At 42.9% G+C, this 27713-nt stretch overlaps 2 protein-coding genes and 1 pseudogene across 3 annotated transcripts; 1 reads left to right on the top strand and 2 right to left on the bottom strand.

Annotated features, from left to right (window-relative positions):
• Positions 1 to 127: 127 nt before the first annotated feature.
• On the bottom strand, positions 128 to 14591 carry LOC135519677 (serine/threonine-protein kinase Nek10-like; annotated as a pseudogene).
• Positions 14592 to 15773: 1182 nt separating this feature from the next.
• Positions 15774 to 25845, top strand: LOC135520195 (septin-7-like). 2 transcript variants are annotated; one of them, XM_064945569.1, is made up of 13 exons: positions 15774 to 15918; positions 17925 to 18031; positions 19995 to 20095; positions 20265 to 20399; positions 21126 to 21243; positions 21508 to 21600; positions 22052 to 22148; positions 22225 to 22276; positions 22420 to 22548; positions 23445 to 23465; positions 24087 to 24222; positions 24525 to 24667; positions 24891 to 25845. In XM_064945569.1, exons 1-13 carry the CDS (start codon positions 15786 to 15788, stop codon positions 24928 to 24930), a joined length of 1305 nt encoding a protein of 434 aa, XP_064801641.1. In that variant the 5' UTR covers positions 15774 to 15785; the 3' UTR covers positions 24931 to 25845. The 2 variants fall into 2 exon arrangements, with proteins under 2 accessions (XP_064801641.1, XP_064801643.1); XM_064945571.1 differs by lacking the exon at positions 23445 to 23465.
• Positions 25275 to 27546, bottom strand: LOC135520196 (protachykinin-like). Its single transcript, XM_064945572.1, has 5 exons — positions 27205 to 27546; positions 26870 to 26972; positions 26740 to 26763; positions 26405 to 26461; positions 25275 to 26314 (listed from the first exon to the last, which is right to left on the bottom strand). The coding sequence occupies exons 1-5, from the start codon at positions 27343 to 27345 to the stop codon at positions 26304 to 26306; spliced, it is 336 nt and encodes a 111-aa protein (XP_064801644.1). The 5' UTR covers positions 27346 to 27546; the 3' UTR covers positions 25275 to 26303.
• Positions 27547 to 27713: the final 167 nt, after the last annotated feature.

The raw sequence follows: 27713 nt of genomic DNA, 5'->3' as shown, positions 1-27713 counted from the left end.
TTAACTGTGCAAAAGTCCTCAACAACAACAAACAAGTCATTGTATAGAGTCATTAGGAACATGCCGTCTGATGTGTGATTCTGCAATTTAATACTAGAAATAAAGCAGTAAAATCCTTATCCCGAGTCTACTTAGAGTTAAAGAAAGTGTAACCTGAGCGAGAGAGAGATCACAAAATAATCACACAACAGCACCCCACTGAGAAAGACCATAGAAAAGGTATAGATTTGTACATATGATCAATGCATGAGTACATTAGCTCAGTGCAAACACAAGAGGAAGAGGAAAAACAAGAGGAAAAACTCCAAGTAACCATACAGTTTCAACGTCTTAGGCCATAAATAGTCTAATATGCATATGTTATAGAGAAGTATGAATGCCTTCTTTTGCCCGAAATCAGTACTCTGCCCCTATTTGTCTCTGTTTGAGCCTGTCGTGAAACACTTCCCCTTCATGCAGACTGTGTATCCAGGTTATCAGCCTCTCAAAGAAATGTAGTGTGAGCCCATTTCGACAGTGTGACTGGAAAACACTAGCATGCTAATAAAGATATGATATATAAGGATGGAGGTCATTTGTTTGTCCCCGTTGCACCCTGGTCATTCCTCATTGCGTACTATCCATTCTCCTCCAGAACCTCCTCCATTATGGCCTGAAAGGAATTATCACTTATACCATCCATATTTCCAGTTTCTCCATCTCAGCCAGACATAGACATCCACATGTCCAGAAATATGTCAACTTCAACAGGCTAATTTACTGTATTTATTTATATACTTAAAAAAAAATCCCAGACACTAACTTACATCTGCTCATAGCTGATTCCCATTTTCCATACCACCTGTAGCACAAAGCTAGACTTGTTAGCAGATCAATTTTAGGCTTGTAAACACATAGACAGAGTTATAGCAACCCCCATGGGAGACAACATGAGCACACAACAATCATGTAGCAGTGGCTCTTGCCTCAGTACTGTTAGATTGCTATGTTAACCAGTTTGCACTAGCACTGAGGTTAGCGTACCTTGCTTGGCAGCACCGAGATGGTCTCCTCCAAAAGACTGGACCAGAGACCACCAGTCTGAGCTGGCAGAGCCCGACTCCATTAGCTCTGGAGAACCCTGGAGCAGCTGGAAACAAAATGGAGATCAACACATACAGATTTAACCCGTTAGATGAACAAGACTGGTATATAGGCTTTACAATGCCACTCTAACTACCGCAGTGCAACTCCATAGTTGACGCAGACCGCTCTAACGTTGTTGTAAGTTTCTGGTGTCTTGTACTTTGTTAAGCTTGTTAACCTTGTTAAGCTCCTGTAGAGACTGTAGGGACTGCTTCCGTAGTGGAATAGGGACTTTGTGAATCTCTCAATCGCCCGACCGTTTGACACTGTGCTGAAGAGCTGGGGGAAGCTGAAGATAAAATGGTCAAAAACAGTACGATTTTAAATATAATGGTTCAAATGTCTAGACATACTGTATACACCAACTAACTGGTACATAGTTCTCATTATATTACCGGAACTCTAAATCAAATGAAAATCTAAAGTACATATAGACTTACCTGAGTGATACCGGGGGGTTTTGGATGGGATCACCGGTCTGCCAAACCTTCCTCTGAGATACACAGATTCCTGCTGACGCTATGAAACCCACATGTTTATCAGTTGAGTTGAACCCATTTAGCTAAAGAGTTAAAGGAGGAAAGCAGAACATCCTTCAAAATGACCCAATTTAGCTGGTCAGGGTTTTGGCTTCAGAACAGCAAACTCACCACTGAGGAAAACAGGATGGTTATTTTATCACTTGACTGACAAACTGTTGTCATGGCACAAACAGTATAGGCACTCTTCAGATGAAATGATGATATGGGTAATATTCAACAACATATCATATATCAGAGTATGATCATCAGACTCACACTGCTCAGATTTGTTCATCTGCCACAGAAGCACTGATGCTGCTCTTTACAGGCCCTTTAACAATAACAAAGATCAATTGATTCCAATCCAAACAGTACACTTGGGAATAATCCTAGTTGTTGAAAGATCTAAATTCAAGTGAGCATTTTGAATTCAAGTGCTCACCAGCGTCTTTATACCCCAAGGCAGTGGAGGTGTTGGTATGAGAGGGATCTAGAGCTCCATCGGAGCCACTATCTATATAAACACATAGATCATAATCAACATAGTAGCAAATGTTTTATGAGAAACATCAATTATGGCCATATAATCCAGGGAGGATTTACCTTGGCGGTGTATTTTTTTGCTTTGGTTTGAGCTTTGGCCTAAAAAGAAGTAAGGTACCATGGACTCATCAGTCCTACTAGTGGTTTTCTCCTGGTCTTTAGAGGAGTGGCGGCAGTTTGCCTTGCCCCAATGGCTCTCCAGGAAGTACTTCTGTGCTCGCTTCCTGTCTCGCTCCAGCCCTCCTCTCCAAAGCATTCTGGGAGGTGTACGTTTGCCCACTGTTTTTGTACGTTTGCCCACTGACAAAGAAATGATCAGTCTATAATTTTAATGGTAGGTTTATTTGAACAGTGAGAGACAGAATGACAACAACAAAATCCAGAAAAATGCATGTCAAAAACACTATAAAGTGATTTGTATTTTAATGAGGGAAATAAGTATTTGACCCCCTCTCAATCAGAAAGATTTCTGGCTCCTAGGTGTATTTTATACAGGTAACGAGCTGAGATTAGGAGCACACTCTTAAAGGGAGTGCTCCTAATCTCAGCTTGTTACCTGTATAAAATACACCTGTCCACAGAAGCAATCAATCAATCAGATTCCAAACTCTCCACCATGGCCAAGACCAGACCTCTCCAAGGATGTCAGGGACAAGATTGTAGACCTACGCAAGGCTGGAATGGGCTACAAGACCATCGCCAAGCAGCTTGGTGACAACAGTTGGTGCGATTATTCGCAAATGGAAAAAACACAAAAGAACTGTCAATCTCCCTTGGCCTGTGGCTCCATGCAAGATCTCACCTGGTGGAGTTGCACTGATCATGAGAACGGTGAGGAATCAGCCCAGAACTATACGGGAGGATCTTGTCAATGATCTCAAGGCAGCTGGGACCATAGTCACCAAGAAAACAATTGGTAACACATTATGCCGTGAAGGACTGAAATCCTGCAGTGCCCGCAAGGTCCCCCTGCTCAAGAAAGCACATATACATGCCTGTCTGAAGTTTGCCAATGAACATCTGAATGATTCAGAGGACAACTGGGTGAAAGTGTTGTGGTCAGAAGAGACCAAAATGGAGCTCTTTGGCATCAACTCAACTCGCTGTGTTTGGAGGAGGAGGAATGCTGCCTATGACTCCAAGAACACCATCACCACAGTCAAACATGGAGGTGGAAACATTATGCTTTGGGGTTGTTTTTCTGCTAAGGGGACAGGACAACGCTGCATCAAAAGGACGATGGACGGGGCCATGTACCGTCAAATCTTGGGTGAGAACCTCCTTCCCTCAGCCAGGGCATTGAAAATGGGTCATGGATGGGTATTCCAGCATGACAATGACCCAAAACACAAAATCAGCAGGGGATCAAATACTTTTTCCCTCACTGTAGCATCTTTAAAAAAACGTGTCAATAATCAACTGACTGGCTTTCTTGATGTCTATAGTATTCTCTCTGGTATGCAATCTGGTTTCAGCTCAGGTTATGGATGTGTCAATGCAACCTTAAAGGTCCTCAATGATGTCACCATTGCTCTTGATTCTAAGCAATATTGTGCTGCTATTTTTATTGACTTGGCCAAAGCTTTTGATACGGAAGACCATTCCGTTCTTGTGGGCCAGCTCAGTAGTATTGGTGTCTCTGTGAGGTCTTTGGGCGGGTTTGCTAACTACCTCTCTCAAAGAGTGCAGTGTATAAAGTCAGACAATCTGCTGTCTCAGCCACCGCCTGTCACTAAGGAGTACCCCAAGGCTTGATCCTAGGCCCCACGCTCTTCTCAATTTACATCAACAATATAGCTCAGGCAGTAGGAAGCTCTCTCATCCATTTATATATAGATGATACAGTCTTATACTCAGCTGGCCCCTCCCTGGATTGTGTGTTAATTGCTCTACAACAAAGCTTTCTTAGTGTCCAACAAGCTTTCTCTACCCTTAACATTGTTCTGTACACCTCCAAAACAAAGGTAATGTGGTTTGGTAGGAAGAATGCCAAACCTCCCACAGGTGTTATTACTAACTCTAAGGGTTTAGAGCTTGAGGTAGTCACCTCATACAAGTACTTGGGAGTATGGCTAGACAGTGCACTGTCCTTCTCTCAGCACATATCAAAGCTGCAGGCTAAAGTTAAATCTAGACTTGGTTTCCTCTATCGTAATTGCTCCTCTTTCACCCCACCTGTCAAACTAACCCTGATTCAGATGACCATCCTACCCATGCTAGATTACGAAGACATAATTTATAGATAGACAGGTAAGGGTGCTCACCAGCGGCTAGATGTTCTTTACCATTTGGCCATCAGATTTGCCACCAATGCTCCTTACAGGACACATCACTGCACTCTATACTCCTCTGTAAAATGGTCATCTCTGTACACTCGTCGCAAGACCCACTGGTTGATGCTTATTTATAAAACCCTCTTAGGCCTCATTCCCCCTATCTGAGATATCTACTGCAGCCCTCATCCTCCACATATAACACCCGCTTTGCCAGTCACATTCTGTCAAAGGTCCCCAAAGCACACACATCCCTGAGTCGCTCCTATTTTCAGTTCGCTGCAGCTAGCGACTGGAACGAGCTGCAACAAACACTCATAAAACACTGGACAGTTTTATCTCAATCTCTTTATTCAAAGACTCAATCATAGACACTCTTACTGACAGTTGTGGCTGCTTTGTGTGATCTATTGTTGCCTCTACCTTCTTGCCCTTTGTGCTGTTGTCTGTGCCCAATAATGTTTGTACTATGTTTTGTGTTGCTACCATGCTGTATAGTCATGTGTTTCTGCCTTGCTATGTTGTTGTCTTAGGTTTCTCTTCAGGTAGTTTTGTGTTGTCTATCTTGCTGTGATGTGTGTTTTGTCCTACATTTATATTTTTAATCCCAGGCCCCCGTCCCCACAGGAGGCCTTCTGGTAGGCCGTCCTTGTATATATAATAATTTGTTCTTAACTGACTTGCCTAGTTAAATAAAGGTTAAACAAAAAAATCTGAAATAAAAAAATATTAGTGCCAAAATACATTTCAGATTCAATTTCTTTTGGCACTAAAATCACTCCATAGTCATGCCAAATTGTACAAATTCAAACTCAAGCATGCAGAGGTAGCTAAATTCTAGTGATTGCAATTCATGAACATGAGTCCTTGAAATCCAAGCACAATCAGACATGCCACATCAATCACAGCCACATTGTAATGGCTGTCATGTGTCCACTCTTACAGGCACGTTAAGGTTGGCACTGGTAAATGGCTCAGTGGGAGGCTCTACCTTGAACACACTGCAGAAGGCCCCAGTGCCTAGAATGTCCAGTATGGAGTAACCATTGATCACTCTCAGAGGAGGGTGGTTCTGGTCGAAAGTCTCAATACTCTCCCTCAGACTGTCCAATTCCTCCTGCTAAAGGCAAGCCAACACAAACCAGTAAACAATCCTCACAGAGTGGAGTAGGGTAGTAATGGCTGCAGAGAACAAGTAATGAAAATAGTAAATGTATCCTTATTATACGGGGCTTTACATTACAATCTAAATGTAATGGATGTACAGCTAACTGCCAAAATAATGAAAACACTTGAGTAAATGAGGGATAAAAGTATATTGAAAGCAGGTGTTTCCACAATATTGTTCCAGACACTTGTACAATCTATGCCATGACGCATTGAAGCGGTTTTGGTTTGTGGTGGCCCAACAACCTTTTAAGACTGTCACGTTCTGACCTTTATTTCCTTTGTTTTGTCATTATTTAGTATGGTCAGGGCGCGAGTTGGGGTGGGCAGTCTATGTTTGTTTTTCTATGATTTGGGTATTTCTATGTTTCCGCCTAGTATGGTTCTCAATCAGAGGCAGGTGTCATTAGTTGTCTCTGATTGAGAATCATACTTAGGTAGCCTGGGTTTCACTGTGTGTTGGTGGGTGATTGTTCCTGTCTCTGTATTTGCACCAGATAGGGCTGGTTTGGTTTTTTCACATTTCTTGTTTTGTTAGTTTATTCATGTATAGTGTCTATATTAAAGAACCATGAAAGACCACCACGCTGCGTTTTGGTCCGCCTCTCCTTCACCTCAAGAAAAACGTTACAGAATCACCCACCACAACAGGACCAAGCGGCGTGGTGACAAGCAGCGGCAGCAGGAGCAGCGAAAGGAGGAATGGACATGGGAAGACGTTTTGGACGGCAAGGGTTGTTACACTTGGGAGGAAATACTGGCTGGAAGAGATCGCCTCCCATGGGAACAGGTGGAGGCACTTAAGAGAGCAGAGGCAGCCGGAGAGAGGAGCCGGCGATACAAGGGAACACGGTTGGCAAGGAAGCCCGGGAGTCAGCCCCAAAAATTTATTGGCGGAGGCTCACAGGGAGTATGGCGACGCCAGGTTGGAGACCTACGCCAACTTCCTGTGCTTACCGGGGGGCTAGAGAGACCGGGCAGGCACTGTGGTATGCTGTGGTGCGCATGGCGTCTCCAGTGCGGGTGCATAGCCCGGTGCGGTACATACCAGCTCCGCGTATCGGCCGGGCTAGAGTGAGCATCGAGCCAAGTACCATGAAGCCGGCTCTACGCATCTGGTCCCCAGTGCTTCTCCTTGGGCCGGCTTACATGGCACCAGCCTTGCGCACGGTGTCCCAGGTTCGCCTGCATAGCCCAGTGCGGGCTATTCCACCTCGCTGCACTGGCAGGGCGACCGGGAGCATTCAACCGGGTAAGGTTGGGCAGGCTCGGTGCTCAAGAGCTCCAGTGCGCCTGCACGGTCCAGTCTATCCAGTACCACCGCCACACACCAGCCCACCGGTGGCAGCTCCCCGCACCAGGCTTCCTGTGCATGTCCTCGGCCCGGTACCACCAGTGCCAGCACCACACATCAGGCCTACAGTGCGCCTCGCCTCTCCAGCGCTGCCGGAGTCTCCCGCCTGTTCGGCGCTGCCAGAGCTGTACTCCCCAGCGTTGCCGGAGCCACCCGTCTGCCCAGCGTTGCCGGAGCCACCCGACTGCCCAGCGCCGCCAGTCTGCCCAGACCCTCCCCTATAGGTTAAGGTTTTGCGGCCGGAGTCCGCACCTTTGGGGGGAGGGGGGGTGGGAGTGGTACTGTCACGTTCTGACCTTTTATTTCCTTTGTTTTGTCATTATTTAGTATGGTCAGGGTGTGAGTTGGGGTGGGCAGTCTGTTTGTTTTTCTATGTTTTGGGTATTTCTATGTTTCGGCCTAGTATGGTTCTCAATCAGAGACAGGTGTCATTAATTGTCTCTGATTGAGAATCATACTTAGGTAGCCTGGGTTTCACTGTGTTTGTGGGTGATTGTTCCTGTCTCTGTGTTTGCACCAGATAGGGCTGTTTATGTTTTCGCACGTTTATTGTTTTTGTTAGTCTATTCATGTATAGTTGTTTCTTTATTAAAGAACCATGAATAGAAACCATGCTGCATTTTGGTCCGCTATATGTTGGTGTTTACCTGTATGTTACATATAGTCGTTTTTACAGTAGAGTATTTGTGTCACCGTGTGGAGAGAAACTTTTGCTTGAAGCGCTTCATAGACAGTGATGTCTCTCACATAATGTCCAACATCAATGAACATCTCAAATAAATCTGTAGGATAGAGCCTGAAACAAAGTTATTTTCATACATTTTCTGAAAGGAAAGAATATGTACATTGACTTTAAGAAACAATGTCATATGTCATCACCTTAAACAGATGTCGGTTACATTCCATGCTGAAGAGGAAAGGTAGGTTCAGAAATGCATAGCACTGTCAACAATAACATAATTACTATCATTGCAGTATAAGGACAAACATGACATGATAATTGTAGTTACACCATTATCTAATGCGTGTTTAATACCTGTAGGGATATTGCTTTTGGTCCATTGAGAAAGCGTTGTGGCAGAATCAATTTCGCAATTACATAGACCCCATTCTCCTGACGAAGCAAAGAGAACGCATTTCAAAAATGTCCTTTACACTAACACTATTCTGAATTAATATCATAGTCCTAAATACTGCCCAGTTCATTGACCATTCTAATGGCAGCCAACACTCGGTTTCTTTTTGTGGGTAGGTGCCCTTACCTGAACCACCTGATGTGCAGCGGTGTCATCCAAAATGAGCTCAGTCAGAGCTGCACAGCATGCAGCAATAAAGACAGACATTTACATACGTTTATGTTCGACGTAGATCAATCTGTATGAGCTATAGTCAACATATCCAGTGTGTGTTCCTTCCTGACTGTAGAGATATGGTGTCGTCCACATCCTCCTGTGGACTGAGCTCCTCACTGATGTGCTGTCTCTGGAATGTGTCCCGCTGCATTGGGCCTCGATAGAGGGGCGGTCCGAAACGTACGCTCGTTCACTAGAACAGACAACATACAGTACATTACAGAAGTCTACTGATCTGGGTTGCATACTGCTTTCTCATCAACTGCATTTTCTCATGGTTATAATATGCACTAACCAATGTTTCAACTACTGTCTTTGACCTACTAAACTCTTGATTAATATATGTTCTAAAGTTTGAAATACTATTTTTATCATGGCACGAGGCGAGACCCAGATGCAGACACAGGAGGCAGATGGTTGGAGTCTTACAGTGTTTATTCATCCAAAGGGGTGGGCAAGAGAATGGTTGTGGACAGGCAAAAAGGTCAAAACCAGATCAGAGTCCAGGAGGTACAGAGTGGCAGACAGGCTCGTGGTCAAGGCGGGAAGAATGATCAGGCAGGCGGGTACAGAGTCCAGAAACAGGCAAGGGTCAAAACCAGGACTAGAAAAAGGAGAATAGCAAAAGGAGTATGGGAAAAACACGCTGGTTGACTTGACTAAACATAAAAGACAAACTGGCACAGAAAGACAGGAAACACAGAGATAAATACATTGGGGAAAATAAGCGACACCTGGAGGGGGTGGAGATAATCACAGGAATAGGTGAAACAGAGACATGGCGTGACATTTTTAGCCTAACAAGAGGTTGCATACCATTTTCTCATAATCACAATTTTCTCAGGGTCATAATATGCACTAACCTAGGCCTCACCCAATATACTGCATTTGACCGAGTGAACTCCTGAGTAGTCTATGCTCTCCATGAACTTTTATGATACTTCTTTAGTCTATCCAGGGGTAGCCTCTCACCTGTTGAGAATGTGGAGCAGCTGTTGCACCCCTCCCCAGGTGCGTATCTCGGCGCTGGTGTCTGGCTCCTCACACAGCTGGACCAGGACCCACACTACGCTCCACATCAGCTTCAGGTGCTCCCCATGCAGCAGGCTGAGCAGCACCGGCAGGCCCTCGCACTCCCTCCCCTGCTCCCACACCTGCCGCACTGGGGAAAGCAGCCGCAGCAACTCTGCACTCATCCTGAAAGGGACACAAAGAAAAATGGATACGCAAAACACACATCAAAGCAAGACATTGGAAGGTGCATGTTATTGCCAGTGATATAGTCATGCTGTTGATGGGGGTGTAAGGCAAACTGTTTATTTTGAAGCAATTTTATTGCGCAAAGATGAACGCATAGTGTGTGACTGATTAGGAAGGTAGGCACTGTACCTTATGGACAGTAAGTCATAATCTTGTAGTATAACAAGAATATTCTCCACGATTGACAACTCTCCTATCTTTTCCTTGCATTCTGAACAAGGGGATAGATCAAGTGATGTATTTAAGTGTTAGTTACAGTGTATACTCTTACTAAAAGGTATGCATGATGTCCCAAGGTCCCTTTATAAGAGCAGTTACCTCTCAGCCAATGAGGTGAGTGCTAGGAGGGAACCTAGTAACAAACACACTGCTGTCACGTGTTCATAGGAGCTTAACCAACCAGGGTCTGAGCATGAGCATGAAATCTTATGTCATTATATGCTCATTAGTTACTACTTTCCCAGACAGAAAAAAACCTATCCACAAGTAATGGGGATAAGACATTGGACTAACAGTCAGTTAGGAGTACCGTTCTTTATTTAACACAATCCTATATTATATTGTATGAGGCAGTGCAATTGTTACACTTGTTTACCTTATGAGCTCCACTCTCAATAACCCACTGCCTTTGGTCCTCCACTGCAAACAGTTTCTGAAACATATCTATTCAGGAATGAAGAGACAAGGAATGATAAGCAAGGACATTGAGGGAAATACAGGCTACTTTTTGGGGGGGATATGATAACTCACATGTCATAGTGACCAACTTCTCCATGGCAAATGTCTGCTTTCCACACTCCAGATAAATGCTGCACATCAACTCCATGTACTGGAGAGGGAGTGAACGCTCCATGGCAAATGTCTGCTTTCCACACTCCAGATAAATGCTGCACATCAACTCCATGTACTGGAGAGGGAGTGAACGCTCCATGGCAAATGTCTGCTTTCCACACTCCAGATAAATGCTGCACATCAACTCCATGTACTGGAGAGGGAGTGAACACTCCATGGCAAAAGTCTGCTTTCCACACTCCAGATAAATGCTGCATATCAACTCCATGTACTGGAGAGGGAGTGAACGCTCCATGGCAAATGTCTGCTTTCCACGCTCCAGATAAATGATGCACATCAACTCCATTTACTGGAGAGGGAGTGAACGCTCCATGGCAAATGTCTGCTTTCCACGCTCCAGATAAATGATGCACATCAACTCCATGTACTGGAGAGGGAGTGAACGCTCCATGGCAAATGTCTGCTTTCCACACTCCAGATAAATGCTGCACATCAACTCCATGTACTGGAGAGGGAGTGAACGCTCCATGAACACTCCAGAACATGCTGCACATCAACTCCATGTACTGGAGAGGGAGTGAACACTCCATGGCAAATGTCTGCTTTCCACACTCCAGATAAATGCTGCACATTAACTCCATGTACTGGAGAGGGAGTGAACGGGACAGAAAGAGGCAACTGTAAAAAGCAACGCAAGCTGTCAGACTTTAAGGTTTTTTAAATAGATTTAAAGTAAATTTACCCTTGCAAGAAGATCAACAGCTTGGAGTTGATGAAAAACTCTCTGAAAAGAGAGGATATAAAGATAAAGATAAAGATATACAAGATATATAAAGATCTTGTCAGGTTTTTGTCAACAAGTCATAAAATAAAGGCAGCACAAGTCATATCTATTTTACATCATATGAATTTGAAGGAAGAAAAGTACCATCATTCGTTTTACATGATAAAGGGGTTCTCTTATAAGCAATTGTAGACAGATGAGCACTCTAAGGACAGCCTCAGATGGTGCATGGTCGACCCAGTCACGACAAAGGAAGTACACGACATAGTTCGGGAATAATGCAGCCATCCACTACAAGGGAACACAAGACAAAGGAGAAACGTGTTTCCTTTGAGCCACTGAGCAGTCCCTTACCCTCCTTCACCATGGCAAATATGTAGGATACACCTGTTATTTTATTATTATTTTTCAAGCTTGTTTTCTCCTTCAAGGATGCAGTTTATTCATGAGCATATTATGGGAAAGTATGTGCCCGAATTGGAAAAGGTCATACTGAATTTGATGATAGTTTTAACCAATAGGAGGAAGCAACATTATTATGTGGTAGTTTCTATGGATACAACTGACGCCTTTTCACATTCCGTCACCAGATAATTTTGTCTTTGGAATGTAGTTGTTAGTTGTTCCCCTGTTATTATAGTTCAGTTGTTGTTCCAGTTTCACCAAGTACATAAATAAACATATTAATACTAAATAACTGCAGCCGAGGTGAGTAAAACATTTAAACGTGTTAACCCTCGCAAGGCTGCAGGCCCAGACGGCATCCCCAGCCGCGCCCTCAGAGCATGCGCAGACCAGCTGGCTGGTGTGTTTACGGACATATTCAATCAATCCCTATACCAGTCTGCTGTTCCCACATGCTTCAAGAGGGCCACCATCGTTCCTGTTCCCAAGAAAGCTAAGGTAACTGAGCTAAACGACTACCGCCCCGTAGCACTCACTTCCGTCATCATGAAGTTCTTTGAGAGACTAGTCAAGGACCATATCACCTCCACCCTACCTGACACCCTAGACCCACTCCAATTTGCTTACCGCTCAAATAGGTCCACAGACAATGCAATCTCAACCACACTGCACACTGCCCTAACCCATCTGGACAAGAGGAATACCTATGTGAGAATGCTGTTCATCGACTACAGCTCGGCATTCAACACCATAGTACCCTCCAAGCTCGTCATCAAGCTCGAGACCCTGGGTCTCGACCCCGCCCTGTGCAACTGGGTACTGGACTTCCTGACCGGCCGCCCCCAGGTGGTGAGGGTAGGTAACAACATCTCCTCCCCGCTGATCTTCAACACTGGGGCCCCACAAGGGTGCGTTCTGAGCCCTCTCCTGTACTCCCTGTTCACCCACGACTGCGTGGCCACGCATGCCTCCAACTCAATCATCAAGTTTGCGGACGACACAACAGTGGTAGGCTTGATTACCAACAACGACGAGACGGCCTACAGGGAGGAGGTGAGGGCCCTCGGAGTGTGGTGTCAGGAAAATAACCTCACACTCAACGTCAACAAAACTAAGGAGATGATTGTGGATTTCAGGAAACAGCAGAGGGAACACCCCCCTATCCACATCGATGGAACAGTAGTGGAGAGAGTAGCAAGTTTTAAGTTCCTCGGCATACACATCACAGACAAACTGAATTGGTCCACTCACACAGACAGCATCGTGAAGAAGGCGCAGCAGCGCCTCTTCAACCTCAGGAGGCTGAAGAAATTCGGCTTGTCACCAAAAGCACTCACAAACTTCTACAGATGCACAATCGAGAGAATCCTGGCGGGCTGTATCACCGCCTGGTACGGCAACTGCTCCGCCCTCAACCGCAAGGCTCTCCAGAGGGTAGTGAGGTCTGCACAACGCATCACCGGGGCAAACTACCTGCCCTCCAGGACACCTACACCACCCGATGTTACAGGAAGGCCATAAAGATCATCAAGGACATCAACCACCCGAGCCACTGCCTGTTCACCCCGCTATCATCCAGAAGGCGAGGTCAGTACAGGTGCATCAAAGCTGGGACCGAGAGACTGAAAAACAGCTTCTATCTCAAGGCCATCAGACTGTTAAACAGCCACCACTAACATTGAGTGGCTGCTGCCAACACACTGACACTGACTCAACTCCAGCCACTGGGATTGGGAATGGGAATTGATGGGAAATTATGTAAATATATCACTAGCCACTTTAAACAATGCTACCTTATATAATGTTACTTACCCTACATTATTCATCTCATATGCATACGTATATACTGTACTCTATATCATCGACTGCATCCTTATGTAATACATGTATCACTAGCCACTTTAACTATGCCACTTTGTTTACATACTCATCTCATATGTATATACTGTACTCAATACCATCTACTGTATCTTGCCTATGCTGCTCTGTACCATCACTCATTCATATATCCTTATGTACATATTCTTTATCCCCTTACACTGTGTATAAGACAGTAGTTTAGGAATTGTTAGTTAGATTACTTGTTGGTTATTACTGCATTGTCGGAACTAGAAGCACAAGCATTTCGCTACACTCGCATTAACATCTGCTAACCATGTGTGTGTGACAAATAAAATTTGATTTGATTTGAACAAGTAGGGTTATAGCTCCTATTTTGATTAATATTTATTTTTCATAAACTACTAACCCGTGTGCATCTATCTGTATGCAAAATAAACTTCCGATTTTGGAAAGTTAAGTAGATGCAGAGTTTCTGTCAGGTTTCTGTTGATAGAAAATAAATAAAATAAAAACAGAGATTCTCTTCAGCTAAAATGTAATATTGTTGTCGCGATAGCATGTGGATAACTCAGGAAATGAACAAACTTCCGCGAGATGTTTGGTCCTTAATTTTTGCTATTCATAATCGCAGTACGCATTGTATCTGGCGTACTCTCCGTCGTTCAGGTGTGAAATTACGTCGGCCATAGTACGTAGGTATGCGCTAGTGGTAAAGAAGCGGAATGTCGGGTTGTGAATGATCGGTTTCTGAGCGGCAGCGAACGTCAACATTATGGGTGAGCCTACTTACTGTATCAAAAATGTCCTAAAACTGCTTTGGAAATTACATATATAGCTTGTTGTATCAAAATGGCTATTTTAAAGTAATGGTTGTTCGTGGCTTTCTAGTTGTCTGAGTAACCAACGCCCAGTCGTCCCCCCCACCAGTTGTTGGATGAGTTGCTAGTTTAGCTAGCAGGTTAGCGTTAGCTAAGGCATTTCCTGTGTAGTTATTTTCTACCTCTTCACTAATTACTTTCCTAAATGTTTACCTACCTAGTGGTTCTTTCCAAAAGCGAATGTCTTATTTTGGTGTTTGTTAAGGAAACTCCATCGAGGTAACGCTCGCTAGCTTTTTTCCCCCTGTGTGTGGCGATAACGTCATGTTCACCACCTAACGTTAGCCAGCTGGCTTGTTAGCCTACGATTCAGAAAATGCTAACACCAAGTCCTTACCATTAAATTATTGTCCCAGTATTCACCAAGCAAGCCATTGTTAATGGTTAGCTAGCAAAACAACAATGTCAAGTAATGTATTTACTTCCAGCTATTTCAAACATTTAATTGCCCCATGAGTTCGACACTGGAAAATAAATCGAAGTGTGTGTGACACCCTATAATGTCGAAAACAGCAAACCAGAGTATGTTCTGATAATCTGAGGGAAGGTGACAGATGAGGATTAACACTCGCTCAAACCAACACAGATTCTCAGACCTTGGATAGATCTGAGGACAAGTCAAGTGTGAAGATGGGGTATCTTTGGGTTTCTGCCTTTTCAAATTGGTTTGGGGCAGGACCAAGTGAAAGTGAGTCAGGTTTTAATTAAAGAAGACCTATTTAAATTGTGATAAAGATACACATTTTTCTCATGCAGTCATGAGTGTACACCTCTCACCACTTCCTTCAGTTGACCCGCAAACGGAAACCACACTAGTTAGCATAATCGTGAAGAAGGATTTGTTACATTTTCCATGTAGCTGTGGGAGGACGGGCTCATTGTGATTGCTGGAATGGAATATATGGAACAGTTTATTTTATTCTATCATTACAATGAGCCCGTCCTCCTATAGCTCCTCCCACCAGCCTCCACTGGTGTACAGATAGTGATCTCACTCATATGACGCATGGACATAAAGAAGACATACAATTTGAACGATAATTTCGCACTGACAGGCTTTCAGTTGAAAACATTTGAACAACAGTCCAAGGCTAAGGGAATCAACAGAGGTTGGCTTCACCATGGGGTATAACGGAGTCCAATAACAGTGAATAACATTATCATACTATCCAACTATGTGATGTTATGCTTGCTAGCCTAAGCACATGTTATTTATCCCCAGATTTTCCAGTTTGTGAAATTGATTCTGTAAAAATAATTATTTGTTAGGATTATTGCTGATATTGACTGTCGCGTTTGTTCTCTCCTTTGGCTCTTACCTCACGTTGGACCACATCACATTATCATGATTATTTCCATAAAACAGCTGTAAGTATGGATGGATTGGTCAGTTTGGCCGATGTTGATTTGCCTGCTTATCAGAATTACTTTATCCTAATTTTAAAGTAACCTAGGCCTGTTACATAACATTGCAAAAGCTGTGGTGGTGATGATGTTGTGCTCGTATGTTACTTTCCAGCAACAAAAGAATCTGGAGGGGTATGTGGGCTTTGCTAGCCTTCCCAATCAAGTGTACAGAAAATCAGTGAAGAGAGGCTTTGAATTCACCCTGATGGTTGTGGGTAAGAAAATGCTATTCATATATTGAGGTCATGGTTCAACCGAGTCATGTTTTCAGTCATTTCAGTTTACACAATACAGTTGACCAGGTAAGGCTGTATATGGTAAGTTAAATTTGTAGACAGGAATGTGTGTATGACCACAGTTATGTGCAAGCAAAGTGCGTGTGTGTGGTTAACCTCTCACTCAACCTCTCTCATTTTACTTTTTTTCACATCTGCCTGCCTATTAAAATAGCATTGATTTATTAAACATTGCGCAGTATTATCAAAAATACAAGAGTGCCGTTAAAGTACTTAGATGCGGTCGTTGAACTCGCCCTGGACCTTAATTTGCTAATCAGTCACTGTTTGGAGGGAAAATGTTTCTTCAGGTCAAACCATTTCCTGTGGTCTGCATAGCAGAATTTCTCCCTCACTGCTAAGAATAGTTTGTCTCGCATTTCAACAGCCTCTTTCTGAGCCAGTCATGGGTTTATCATTGATCAATTTTAAGAAGTTAGCCTACACTTGTCATTATATCTAAACATGCCTGCCTTGCCAGGCACTCGCATGCAACGGGGTTCCTCTTAAACAAGTCACCATGATTTACCCTGCTGTATAAAATGTCCTTTAAAGGCAATGTGTTGGATGGTGCCCAAGTTGGCTGTTGGGGCCCAAAAAATGCCTTGAAGATTTCACCAGCCTGATTGCTGCAATGAGAATAATCATATGATTTTTAAAGTCCTATTTCTGTGAATGTGAACGCATCACAAACGATGCATACTTTGCATATGTGAAGCAGGCTAATTTTAATCAACACACCAGTGTTTTCCAGGTAACGGAGCAGGTTGGCGTGCTGCGTTCAGCGAGGCATAGTGTGCTGTGCCAGTCACAGTGTGCTGTGCCAGTCACTGCTGATAACGCCAGCCCTTTCTCACACTACCAGTGACATGGGCTCAAAGCTCCTCAGGACTGGGTAGAGGAGCTAGCTCTGCCTACTGCTGAGGCAGAGTGTTTGTAACAGTATACAAGACTGATATTGCTGAATTAGCAAACAAACTATCAACCATTTAATTTTTTGCTGTGGATTTTGTATACATTTGTACTTTTAATACAAAATCTATAGCAACAAATAATGGTTGATAGTTTGACCGTTTGCTAATTCAGCAATATCAGTCTTGTATACTGTTACAAACACTCTGCCTCAGCAGTAGGCAGAGCTAGCTCCTCTACCCAGTCCTGAGGAGCTTTGAGCCCATGTCACTGGTAGTGTGAGAAAGGGCTGGCGTTATCAGCAGTGACTGGCACAGCACACTATGCCTCGCTGAACGGAGTACGCCAACCTGTTCCATTACCTGGAAAACACTGGTGTGTTGATATAAACTAGCCGTTCATACTCACAAGAGTATGAAGATGGGCATTGAAATGCACGTTGTCAAGTGCAATCACTCAACACAGAAATGGTAGCGCTCAACTCCCAATACTGTAGCCTGTAAACAGCAGCTCGTTGACGATTGAGGTCAGTGCCAGTGGTCATTTCCACTGCGTTAATGATTCCATTCACCAGGAGCATGGAAACCAGGCACACAATGGCTAGCCAAACTAGATAAACGAGACCACACAGCCGGCATGATAAGGCATTCTCTATCCACGTTCAGAATAGGATCTGTTGTCCTAGCCCTACACAATCATTCAGGTGGATGGTCGTCTTTGACAAATGTCAATAGCCCAATCAAAGACATGACCTTTGGGATTTATTGGCTGGGCTTTATTCGTTGCTTCCATGCCTCTAAAGTCGCATGAATAACTATCACACAGTGGGATGTACCTGCTTTCAACATGTATGGTTAGCTGTTTTATAATGTCAGTGTTCCCTTATATCTTTAAATGTTGTTGTTCTTACTGGTATAGATAGCCAGTATGTTGATTTGAGTTGCATTGATTCCCTCGTTTTTAAAATGACACTGACCTTAATGTAGCAACACTGTCATATGGCTTTATGATATTTTTTTATTCTCTTTTTCTAGGTGAATCGGGATTGGGCAAGTCCACGTTGATCAATTCTCTGTTCCTAACAGATTTGTACTCGTCAGAATACCCTGGGCCTTCGCACAGAGTCAAAAAGACTGTACAGGTAGTTTAAAACACTTCTGCTTAACAGTCCTGTATTCTCTTGTTGAATATTCTTCTTCCACTGATGACCATGTTAGTTTGCCTCCGTGTTGATGCCTTGGAATTTGAAACACATTCTGCGATTATAGAGCAGACTAAAGTATTCATATCCCTTGACTTATTCCACATTTTGTGTTATAGCCTGAATTCAAAATGGACGAAAGCAAAAACAATTTGCACACCTACACACAATACCCCATAATGACATTTTTGTTGTTGTACATTTTTGCAAGTGTATTGAAACTTATGAACATGCATTTCATTTTTCACACCCCTGCGTCTCAGTCGATACTTTGTAGAAGCACATTTGGTAGCGATTAAAGCTGTGAGTCTTTCTGGGTAAGTCTCCAGGAGCTTTCCATACATGGATGGTGCAGAAGTTGACGTTTTTTAATCATTTTAAACGTTTTTTTTTTCAAGCTCTGTCAAATTGGTTGCTGATCATTACTAGACAACCATTTTCAGGTCTCGCCATAGATTTTCAGTAGATTTAACTCGGTCACTCGGGAACATTCACTGTCTTCTTGGTAAGCAACTCCAGTGTAGATTTGACCTTATTTTAGGTTACTGCCCTGCTGAAAGATGAATTCATCTCTCTGTCTGGTGGAAAGCAGACTGAACCAGGTTTGCCACAAGGATTTTGCCTTTGCTTAGCTTTATTCCGTTTCTTTTTTATCCTGGAACTTCCCAGTCCTTTAATTAATGATTACAAGCATACCCATAACATGATTCAGCCACCACTATGCTTAAAATATGGAGTGTGGAATTCAGTAATGTGTTGGATTTGCCCCAAACACAACACTTTGTATTCAGGACAAAAAGTTAATTGCTTTGCCACATTTTTTAGCAATATTACTTTAGTGCCTTGTTGCAAACAGGATGCATGTTTTTGGATATTTGTATTCTGTACATGCTTCCTCTGTCATTTAGGTTAGTGTTGTGGAGTAACTACAATGTTGTTGAACCATCCTCCGTTTTCTCCGATCACAGCCATTTTAAACGCTGCAACTGTTTTTAAAGTCACCTCTCCGGCAACGGAGTTAGGAAGGACGCCTGTATCATTTTAGTGACTGGGTGTCATGATACAACATTCAAAGTGTAATTAACAACTTCACCATGCTCCAAGGGCTATTGAATGGCTGCTTTCTCGTCTTCTACCCATCTACCAATAGGTACCCTTTGCGAGGCATTGGAAAACATCCCTGGTCTTTGTGGTTGAATCTGTATTTGAAATTCACTGCACATTTCAAGACGTTTCAGCTTTTCGTTTTATTTAATCAGTTTGTTAAAATAATGTGAATAACATTATTCCACTTTGAAATTATGGGTTATTGTGTGTAGGCTTGTGACCAAAAAAATCTCAAAATATTTCATTTTAAATTCAGGCTGTAACACACCAAAATGTGGAAAATGGCAAGGGGCGTGAATACTTTCTGAAGGCACTGCATGTCATTTAGTAGAGAAACTTGCTCTACTTGGTCTCCAAAACCCAACGTTATCTCCACACAGAACCTCGTCTGTTTTTCTGGTTCCTCTGCATAGTTAGGTAATAACACAGTGTTAGACTGCATGTTGATACATGCAGCTAGAATGAGAGTCACCCACTGTCCTCGATGTGCTACGCAATTGGGGACAAGGTGTCTTCCTGAGAGGGTGTTTTGGTCCTCTTCTTTCCCTTCATTGGGATTGGCAGTATGCTCATTTCTTCTGTGTTGTTGCAAACACTCTCTTGTGGAGACGGGCGTTTTGCTGAACGCATTGGGTCCTGCATTGTTAAACAGCCAGCGGCGTCGTGAGTGCTTTATATTCTTACGACAGTTCTTAGGAAAGTTGTATTGTTCACTGTCATACACCAAATATGAACAGTAACCAGTATGCATTTAGACAAGACAGCTATTGAATGCTAATATAACTCTATTTCCCAGGTGGAGCAATCCAAAGTGTTAGTAAAGGAAGGTGGTGTCCAGCTCCTGCTCACAATAGTCGACACCCCAGGATTCGGCGACGCTGTGGACAATAGCAACTGGTACGCAAAGTTTGACAACTTCATTTTGGCTCCAATCAATGCATTGATCTTGACCCATTTGACAGCCATTTCAGCTCATAGCTTGCGAACAGGTTTCCAGGAAGTTGTGACCCTTTTGGCTCAATGTGTGTGGGTTTGTTTCCTCCCTGTGGCTGTATGTACCACGCAGCTGGCAGCCGGTCATCGACCACATAGACAGCAAGTTTGAGGATTTCCTCAACTGTGAGTCGCGGGTGAACAGACGACTGATGCCCGACAGCAGAGTGCAGTGCTGCCTCTACTTCATCGCCCCCTCGGGACACGGGTGAGTCTAGGTGGAAGTGAGAGAGGTCGGACAGTGTGAATGAAGGGGGAGGGCTTAAGATTTACTAAGATTTCAGACGTGTAAAGTGCACTACCCCATATTAGAAATTTAAATCGTTTTTGGCTACTGCCTCTTAGGCTTTTTTTCTCTCTTTAGGGTTGTTTTGCATTATACATGCATAGTTGTGTTTCATATGACTGATAGTGCTAAAGGGCATCGGCTCTCTGTCAGAGAAGGCTGTGTGTGTCGTGGCTGTGGGGTAAATGGGGTGTGTGCATGCGTTCACTGTTCATACTCTGTTCTATATGGGACATTGTCCTTACAATCCCCCAGTCAGTGTTGAGACAGGCTCTTAGAATGAGCAGCTTATGCTGGCCTCACACACACACTGACCCCTCACACGCACACACTCCTCACAGCACCAGCTGATATAGCTCACTCACTCTCGAGTGCCTTGCACAGTGACACTGCTAACGAGAAACAGCTGGGGAAAGTGTTCTGGGGACACAGACAATAGTTATTTGTGTTGTCATCTTTGATAAATAGCTTGTTTGTTCACACTACTAGAGCTCCATTGCAAATTGTTTTTTTTTATTAGTTAATATATTTAAGGAAAGAAATGTGAGCTTTGTGGTTTGCTATGAAAATACTGGACTGAATCTGTCCATCAGTACCCATACACCACCATTTATGGTATTAATGTTATTATGTCATGTCTCCCTCCAGACTGAAGCCTCTGGATATTGAGTTTATGAAACGGTTGCATGAGAAGGTGAACGTCATCCCACTGATCGCAAAAGCAGACACTCTCACCCCAGAGGAGTGCCAACGGTTTAAGAAGCAGGTCAGTGGGCTCTGTCTGGGGGCGGGGCATCAAGGGTCTACACAGACGAAGACTTGATTGTTGCAGATAGAAATAGACTGTTTGGGCAGAATGGGCCTTTTCCTATTCCACATACTGCTCTGACGATGCCTTCGGAATTTCCTCTGGGAAGTACATTCATACAGTCTGAATGGAGTTGATACCACATGATAAAGAACTGTCCCACATGTCTTTTGGATGGTCATTGGGGTCCTTGTTAATAAAACATACTGAACGTTCCCTCAGATCATGCGGGAAATCCTGGAGCACAAAATCCAGATCTACGAGTTCCCTGAGACGGATGATGAGGAGGAGAACAAACTGGTGAAGAAGATCAAGGTATGACACAAATGTACTGCGAGTAGTTTTAAACACCATGCATGCACCAATGAACTTAGCCATTTAAACTGTGGGGCACTTAGCTACATCTGTCCCGCCTGGATATTGGAATGGGTGTCGCAATTCATTTTTGCAAAATCAACAATTCCCCGCTTATTGTGCGAGGGCATGCAAATTCCCAGTCACCGCACTATTACCACCTAAAACAGTAAAACACAAAATAAAAGAGTGCTGGACATTTTAACCAATACAGCATAAAATGGTTCAATCAAGCAGCACGTCAAACTTTTTTCCAAATTGGTCAAAATCATCACAAATTGCTGTGCAAAATATCTGAATTCCTGCAGCAAAACAAAATATTTTGGCCCACAACTAGCCTATCACAAAATTCTGGAAGGGCTGTTGCATATACACACACACACACACGTCTCACACGTTATTTTGCTTGCAGGACCGTCTGCCCCTGGCCGTGGTGGGCAGTAACACCATCATTGAGGTGAACGGGAAAAGGACCAGAGGACGACAGTACCCATGGGGAGTGGCAGAAGGTACCAGGCATGATGAGATTAGTAAGAGGCTCCTTCTGGAGAGCGGTTTGAATATGTTGATTGTCTTTCCTTGCAGTTGAGAACGGAGACCACTGTGATTTCACCATCCTACGAGACATGCTCATCAGGTACAGACTCGGAACATGAAGTTACAACAATTGATAGAAAATGAGGAAATGATAATGCTGTTTTTTTGTCAACCACATTGACCATAGCCTCAACTTGCTCGGTTTCTAAGACTTGTTTTGTCTGTCTTTCTGTGTGCATACAGAACCCACATGCAGGACCTGAAGGACGTGACCAATAACGTCCACTATGAGAACTACCGCAGCAGGAAGCTGGCGGCTGTCACCTACAACGGACAGGACAACAACAGGGTCAAGGGTCAACAGTCGACCAAGTGAGTCCAACAGCTACCAACGGTTCTCTATTAGGCATAGCCTAACTCTCTTTGTCAATGATCAAAGGCATATTTTACCTGACAGATAATCTACTGGACATCTGAAATGTTTTATCATATTGATGTGATATTTAGGCTGTATATAAATGGATGTTATTGTCGTAGTGTTCTTGGAGGTATTTTTTTCCAATATAGGTCCATCATTCCAAATGTAGGTATTACAGCTTAAAGGGATACTTCAGAATTTTGGCAATGAGGCCCTTTATCTACTTCCTCAGTCAGATGAACTCTGGGGTACCATTTTTATGTCTCTCTTTGTGCAGTTTAAAGGAAGTTGCTATCTAGCGCAATGCTAACTAGCGTAAGCGCAATGGCTGGTAGTCTATACCTATAATCTTCCAGTCATTGCACTTACGCTAGTTAGTATTGTGCTAGATAGCAACTTCCTTCATACTGGACACAGAGATATAAAAATGGTATCCACAAATTCATCTGACTCTGGGGAAGTAGAAAAGGGCATGATTGCCAAAATCCATAACTATCCCTTTAAATTCCACGCTCTTGCTCTCACACCTAAGACCCTTTTATGTACACCAACCACGCTCAGCATCTTAGCTCTTTACTGAGACACCCTCACACACTGCGGTTCCTAACGCACAGCTACGCACCAAACACATGCTACTAATGTAAGGCTACTACTGAACACACCGTTTCATGCCTCTTGAAAAGTAGTTTTGTTTCTTTGAACTTTTCCTTGTTTACCGTGAGAACGGAGATGTTTTGTTCTTAGTCCATGTTTTTTGTTAGTGCGGTCAGTCTGTTTTATTTTTTTCTGTTGTCGTAGTGCATGATTTCATCACAGCATGCTAAGTGTGTGTGTGTTTCTGTTTTTTTAGACATGACACAGGTGAAGGCATGTAAGTGGTCAATTTATGTTTCCTTAGATCATAATTTAAAAAAAAATATTTTTCCTCCCCTGTTCGTGTTCCTTTGTCTGGGTTCTCTTTTTCCCAGTTCAGTTCTCTCTCCTTTCTTCCCCCTTATGTCGGACAATGTCTCAAGGAACTCTGTAGATGCCAACATTGAGAAGTCAACTGGGAATTGATAAATATGCATATTCCATTGCAAATACTTCAAATGTAATTAGCGTAGTTGGACTGGTGGCTTCTTCTCACGTTCAATTGCGTTTACTAACGTTTAGCTAAGCTAACATCTCAAAGCACCACTATTTCACTACAGTTACTCACTAGCCTATGCTAACAGCTTAGCTAACTCCGCTCCATGATTGCTTGGTGCCGGTCTTTGAGTCCCCTGCTCCAGAGCAAATTGGGTTTCTTCTTCCCTCTGCTTTTCCACACTTCAGTCGCCATATTGTTGGGTCCTACCGTTCCTTTCATGCCTAGATCCTTGTATGTACCAATTCCCTGCAGGAAAATGGGGGTGGCATTACTGTGCGGATTATTTCAGTGTGATGGAGGGGGTCGGTGCACCGTAGGACTGATCTGACTGTTTGCATGCATACGTGTGTGACCCTGCAGGAGCCCCCTGGCTCAGATGGAGGAGGAGCGGCGGGAGCACGTGGCCAAGATGAAGAAGATGGAGATGGAAATGGAACAGGTGTTTGAGATGAAGGTCAAGGAGAAGATCCAGAAGCTGAAAGATTCCGAGGCTGAGGTAACATCAGTCACATTGCCTTACTACACTACTGACCTCTACCGTATGGTTTGACTTCTTTCTTCCTGATGCATGAACACTGTCACTTTTTGGTGGGTGTTGATGCACTGAAAGTCTTAGTGTGACAGTGAGTGTTTTAATGACATGTGTGGAACTTCACTGCCCCTCTCTCTGAAGTGTTACATTTCCAAATGCACACTTATTTAACCAGGATAGTCCTAGCAACAATTCACTTTTTCAGTGAGTCATACAGTTGTGATCATGCCTTTTCAAAAAACATTTTTTAAATGTCTCTTCTGCAGCTCTCGAGGCGTCATGAGCAGATGAAGAAGAATCTGGAGGCCCAGCACAAGGAGCTGGAGGAGAAGAGACGCCAGTTTGAGGATGACCGGGCCAACTGGGAGACCAATCAGCGCCTGGAGCAACAGAGACTGGATGCCTCCAGGTAACACTGTCACGCACCTGAACTGTAGTGGTGACTTTGGTTGTTACTAAAGTAGCTCTATTTAGTGTTGTCTGTTGGATAGAGAAAATAAGTAAACTCAGCAATGGTCTGTGCAGAACATAATACCAGTGTGTCCCACTAGATGTCACTGTGTAGTCATCTCAACCACTGTTTGTAAATGTTTGCGTCATTTTATTGCCTTAAATGCTATTCTCCTCTACAGGACTCTTGAAAAGAACAAAAAGAAGGGGAAGATATTTTAGAGACAGTCTGCAGAAACACCAAGTTGTACTTGTTGCCAATGGTGCCAGCTCGGACATCTGTGTGGCACCAAACCAACACCAAAGCTCATGTAAAGCCCAGCTGGGTCTGCATGTACTGTCACAATGACCGGAAGAGAGCTGCCTGTGGACTTCTCCAAGGAATGTGTTTACCTTAACGAAACTTACTGTCTTAGACAGGCCAAACCCATATATAACTGAATACTGCCCCCCCCCAAGGTTGCATTGTCTATTTAACAACTGATGTCTACTGTTTAATGCAGAGCAACAAAAAAAATGAACTGTTATACAATCATGTTTCAGTGGTTTTATTTGTTTACATGCACAAAAGATATTCAATGATGTGGAAAAGGAAATGGCATTTACAAAATCATTTTTGTTTAGTAAAGTGTAACAGATAAACCTCATACTGAACAGCTCCCCATGCAATGTAGCCTAACACGAAACAACTGTCTCAGTCTCTCAACAGGAGTAATGGGAAATCTGGAGGGTAAAATGCACCTTGGGCTTTGTTATGGCTGAAGCTTTTTCCAAAATGTAACGCTTTCTTCTGTTTTTAGCAAATTTCACTAGCCTTGGACCACCATTAACGTCATAAATGTTATAATTCAGTTTATTTTTTTATATATACCGAGCCAGCTAAAGTAATGTTTTTTTGTATGGAGAATTATTCTGAAGCTTTGACCAGTTTCTGAAGAGGATTGACTGTTCAAAATACATTCAGTAGTCGTACAAAGAGCAAAAATAAATTAAAGGAATATTTCTGTAACTCCACATGTCATCAGATTATGTGGGAAAGGAAAGTCAACACCATATTTTGCTTTGGCTATGTACTCATCTGTATTTTTTTATTTGTATTGTACAAAGTCACTTAATAAACATGTAATAGACTTGTAATGCAATGAATTCTGATAAGAGATGCATGTTGATACTGCATTACTACGTTCAGTAGGCCTACTGAAATTTAAACAGTTTAATTGTGAAACTTATTTTGCTCGGTAGTTTATTCATCTGCTTTGTCTGCACCATGTCTCCACCTTCATACAGCGTTTCTCAGTTTAGTGGTTTTACTTTTGATGTAAGTATTCTGCCACATTACATGCACAATATGAATGTTTTCCGAGCACTAACAGGTTATTTGCCTGAATAGATTTGACATTTCACACCACAGTAATATGCATCTTCCTTAATTGTCTAAAGCAATTTTTGCAAGTACTGTTTAATTTGATGCAAAATGTTTTCAAAATATTGGACATCACACGTGACTGAAACAATCATGCAAACATGTTCAGTGCATCCTGGTTCACACTTGATTCTTTTGATTCAAAGTTGTATGTAGCTGCTATGGAGATCCATTAGAAGTTACCTGCAGGAATAACAGTAATCAACAGTATGTCCTAAGGGAAAGAAAAAATCATGCAGAATGAGTCAGATACACTAAATGCTGGTATTTTACCTTGTTCCTCTGAGCTCCTTTTACCCATCAGTCCAACAAAAGACTCAAATTTCTGCCCTGGAAAAGAGGTGAGAGTAGGGCTATTTCAGACTGAAAAAAGTAGATCTCCCACAGTAATCCCATTTTGACATGACATACCAGAGTCTCTTGCAGGAATTGTATATGGAATGAGAACAGTTACACCTTAGTGGAGTTCATACCTTTATCATATATAATTCTATCATTTAATAGGATCTCTGTGCCTTGTATCCCATTGATATCTTCATACTAGTAGTCTCAGTTAAATGCTATTGAAATTGTCATTGCCAACCATGTCTAATGCATGCAACACTTACTTCTTCTTGTTACCTGGGATTTTGCTGCAAAGAGTGGAAGGGAAAAAGCAAAAATACAGATGAGCTTTTATAGAAGTAGAATATATGTCCTTTAAAATATTTAATTATAACTAGGAAGTAGTTAGCATACCAGAGCCTCTTTTCCCCATAAGACCAAAGAATTTGCGTGACTCAGGTTTTCGAGTCATTCTTTTCAGGATTTCTTTGTATTGCTCAGATTGTGGCCATTTGCTCTGAATAAATAAAATACACAATTTAGCTTATTCTTTTGAATGTAGCCTAGGCTAATCATGAGATGCAAATTATGCAGCCTGTCACTGCCCGTGGCTGCTTCCTAAATAGTCCACATTTCCAAATGTAAGGGACAGTGCTGAAACATTTTTTAAATCTTGATTTCGACAATGACACTGGTCTATAGTCAAATGTTTCAAACATATTTTTGACAATTTGAGAGAAATGTCCTACCGTTTCATTGTCTTCTCTCCAACTGTCATCAAAATAGATTTTTTGGCTGAGGACAGTTGCCAAAACGAGGGAAAATACCATGAGTAGAATTATCTTCATTGTGTTAGCAGGTGTGCTGTGCGTAAAGTTGTTCCTCTTCATGCGTTTATTTTATTTGATGAGAGTATCTTCGCTGATAAAACCAGACTAATGGCCTGAATAAATACAGAATTCCTATAATATCAATAGTTTAAAGATGCAGCCTGCTGGAATACCCCATGGAGCAAATTTTAACAGAGAGAAGTGCGTCTATCCATTGGAGTGACATTACAATCGGCGCGCCGGCGTTTTTATGCAGAGACAGAGCTTAAGTGGATGTCAATGTCAAGCCGTTTTGTTGTAACATAATTAGGTCATATTATGAGTCAGTAGGTTTGTCTTTGTGTTTTATTTCTGAAGGGGTAAACCACTGTTGCTTCTGTTCAACTGAGAAAGAGTGCGATGTGTCAGAGTGAGCGAGAAGCAGGTGT

The sequence above is a fragment of the Oncorhynchus masou genome, chromosome 29 (assembly GCF_036934945.1).
Source record: "Oncorhynchus masou masou isolate Uvic2021 chromosome 29, UVic_Omas_1.1, whole genome shotgun sequence".
Classification (NCBI taxonomy): domain Eukaryota; kingdom Metazoa; phylum Chordata; class Actinopteri; order Salmoniformes; family Salmonidae; genus Oncorhynchus; species Oncorhynchus masou.
The sequence above is the reverse complement of the archived record's forward strand: the minus strand, read 5'-3'. Positions and strand labels throughout refer to the sequence as shown.

Excerpts from the sequence above, each read along its gene's own strand:
- LOC135520195 (XM_064945569.1), top strand. The coding sequence starts at position 15,786 with ATGATGTTGTGCTCGTATGTTACTTTCCAGCAACAAAAGAATCTGGAG. Across the intron at positions 20,096-20,264 it reads GCTGTGGACAATAGCAACTG|CTGGCAGCCGGTCATCGACC; the intron begins GTACGCAAAGTT and ends TGTACCACGCAG. Across the intron at positions 23,466-24,086 it reads CATGACACAGGTGAAGGCAT|GAGCCCCCTGGCTCAGATGG; the intron begins GTAAGTGGTCAA and ends GTGACCCTGCAG.
- LOC135520196 (XM_064945572.1), bottom strand. The coding sequence starts at position 27,345 with ATGAAGAGGAACAACTTTACGCACAGCACACCTGCTAACACAATGAAG. Across the intron at positions 26,973-27,204 it reads GGAGAGAAGACAATGAAACG|AGCAAATGGCCACAATCTGA; the intron begins GTAGGACATTTC and ends TTATTTATTCAG. Across the intron at positions 26,764-26,869 it reads TATGGGGAAAAGAGGCTCTG|CAAAATCCCAGGTAACAAGA; the intron begins GTATGCTAACTA and ends CACTCTTTGCAG.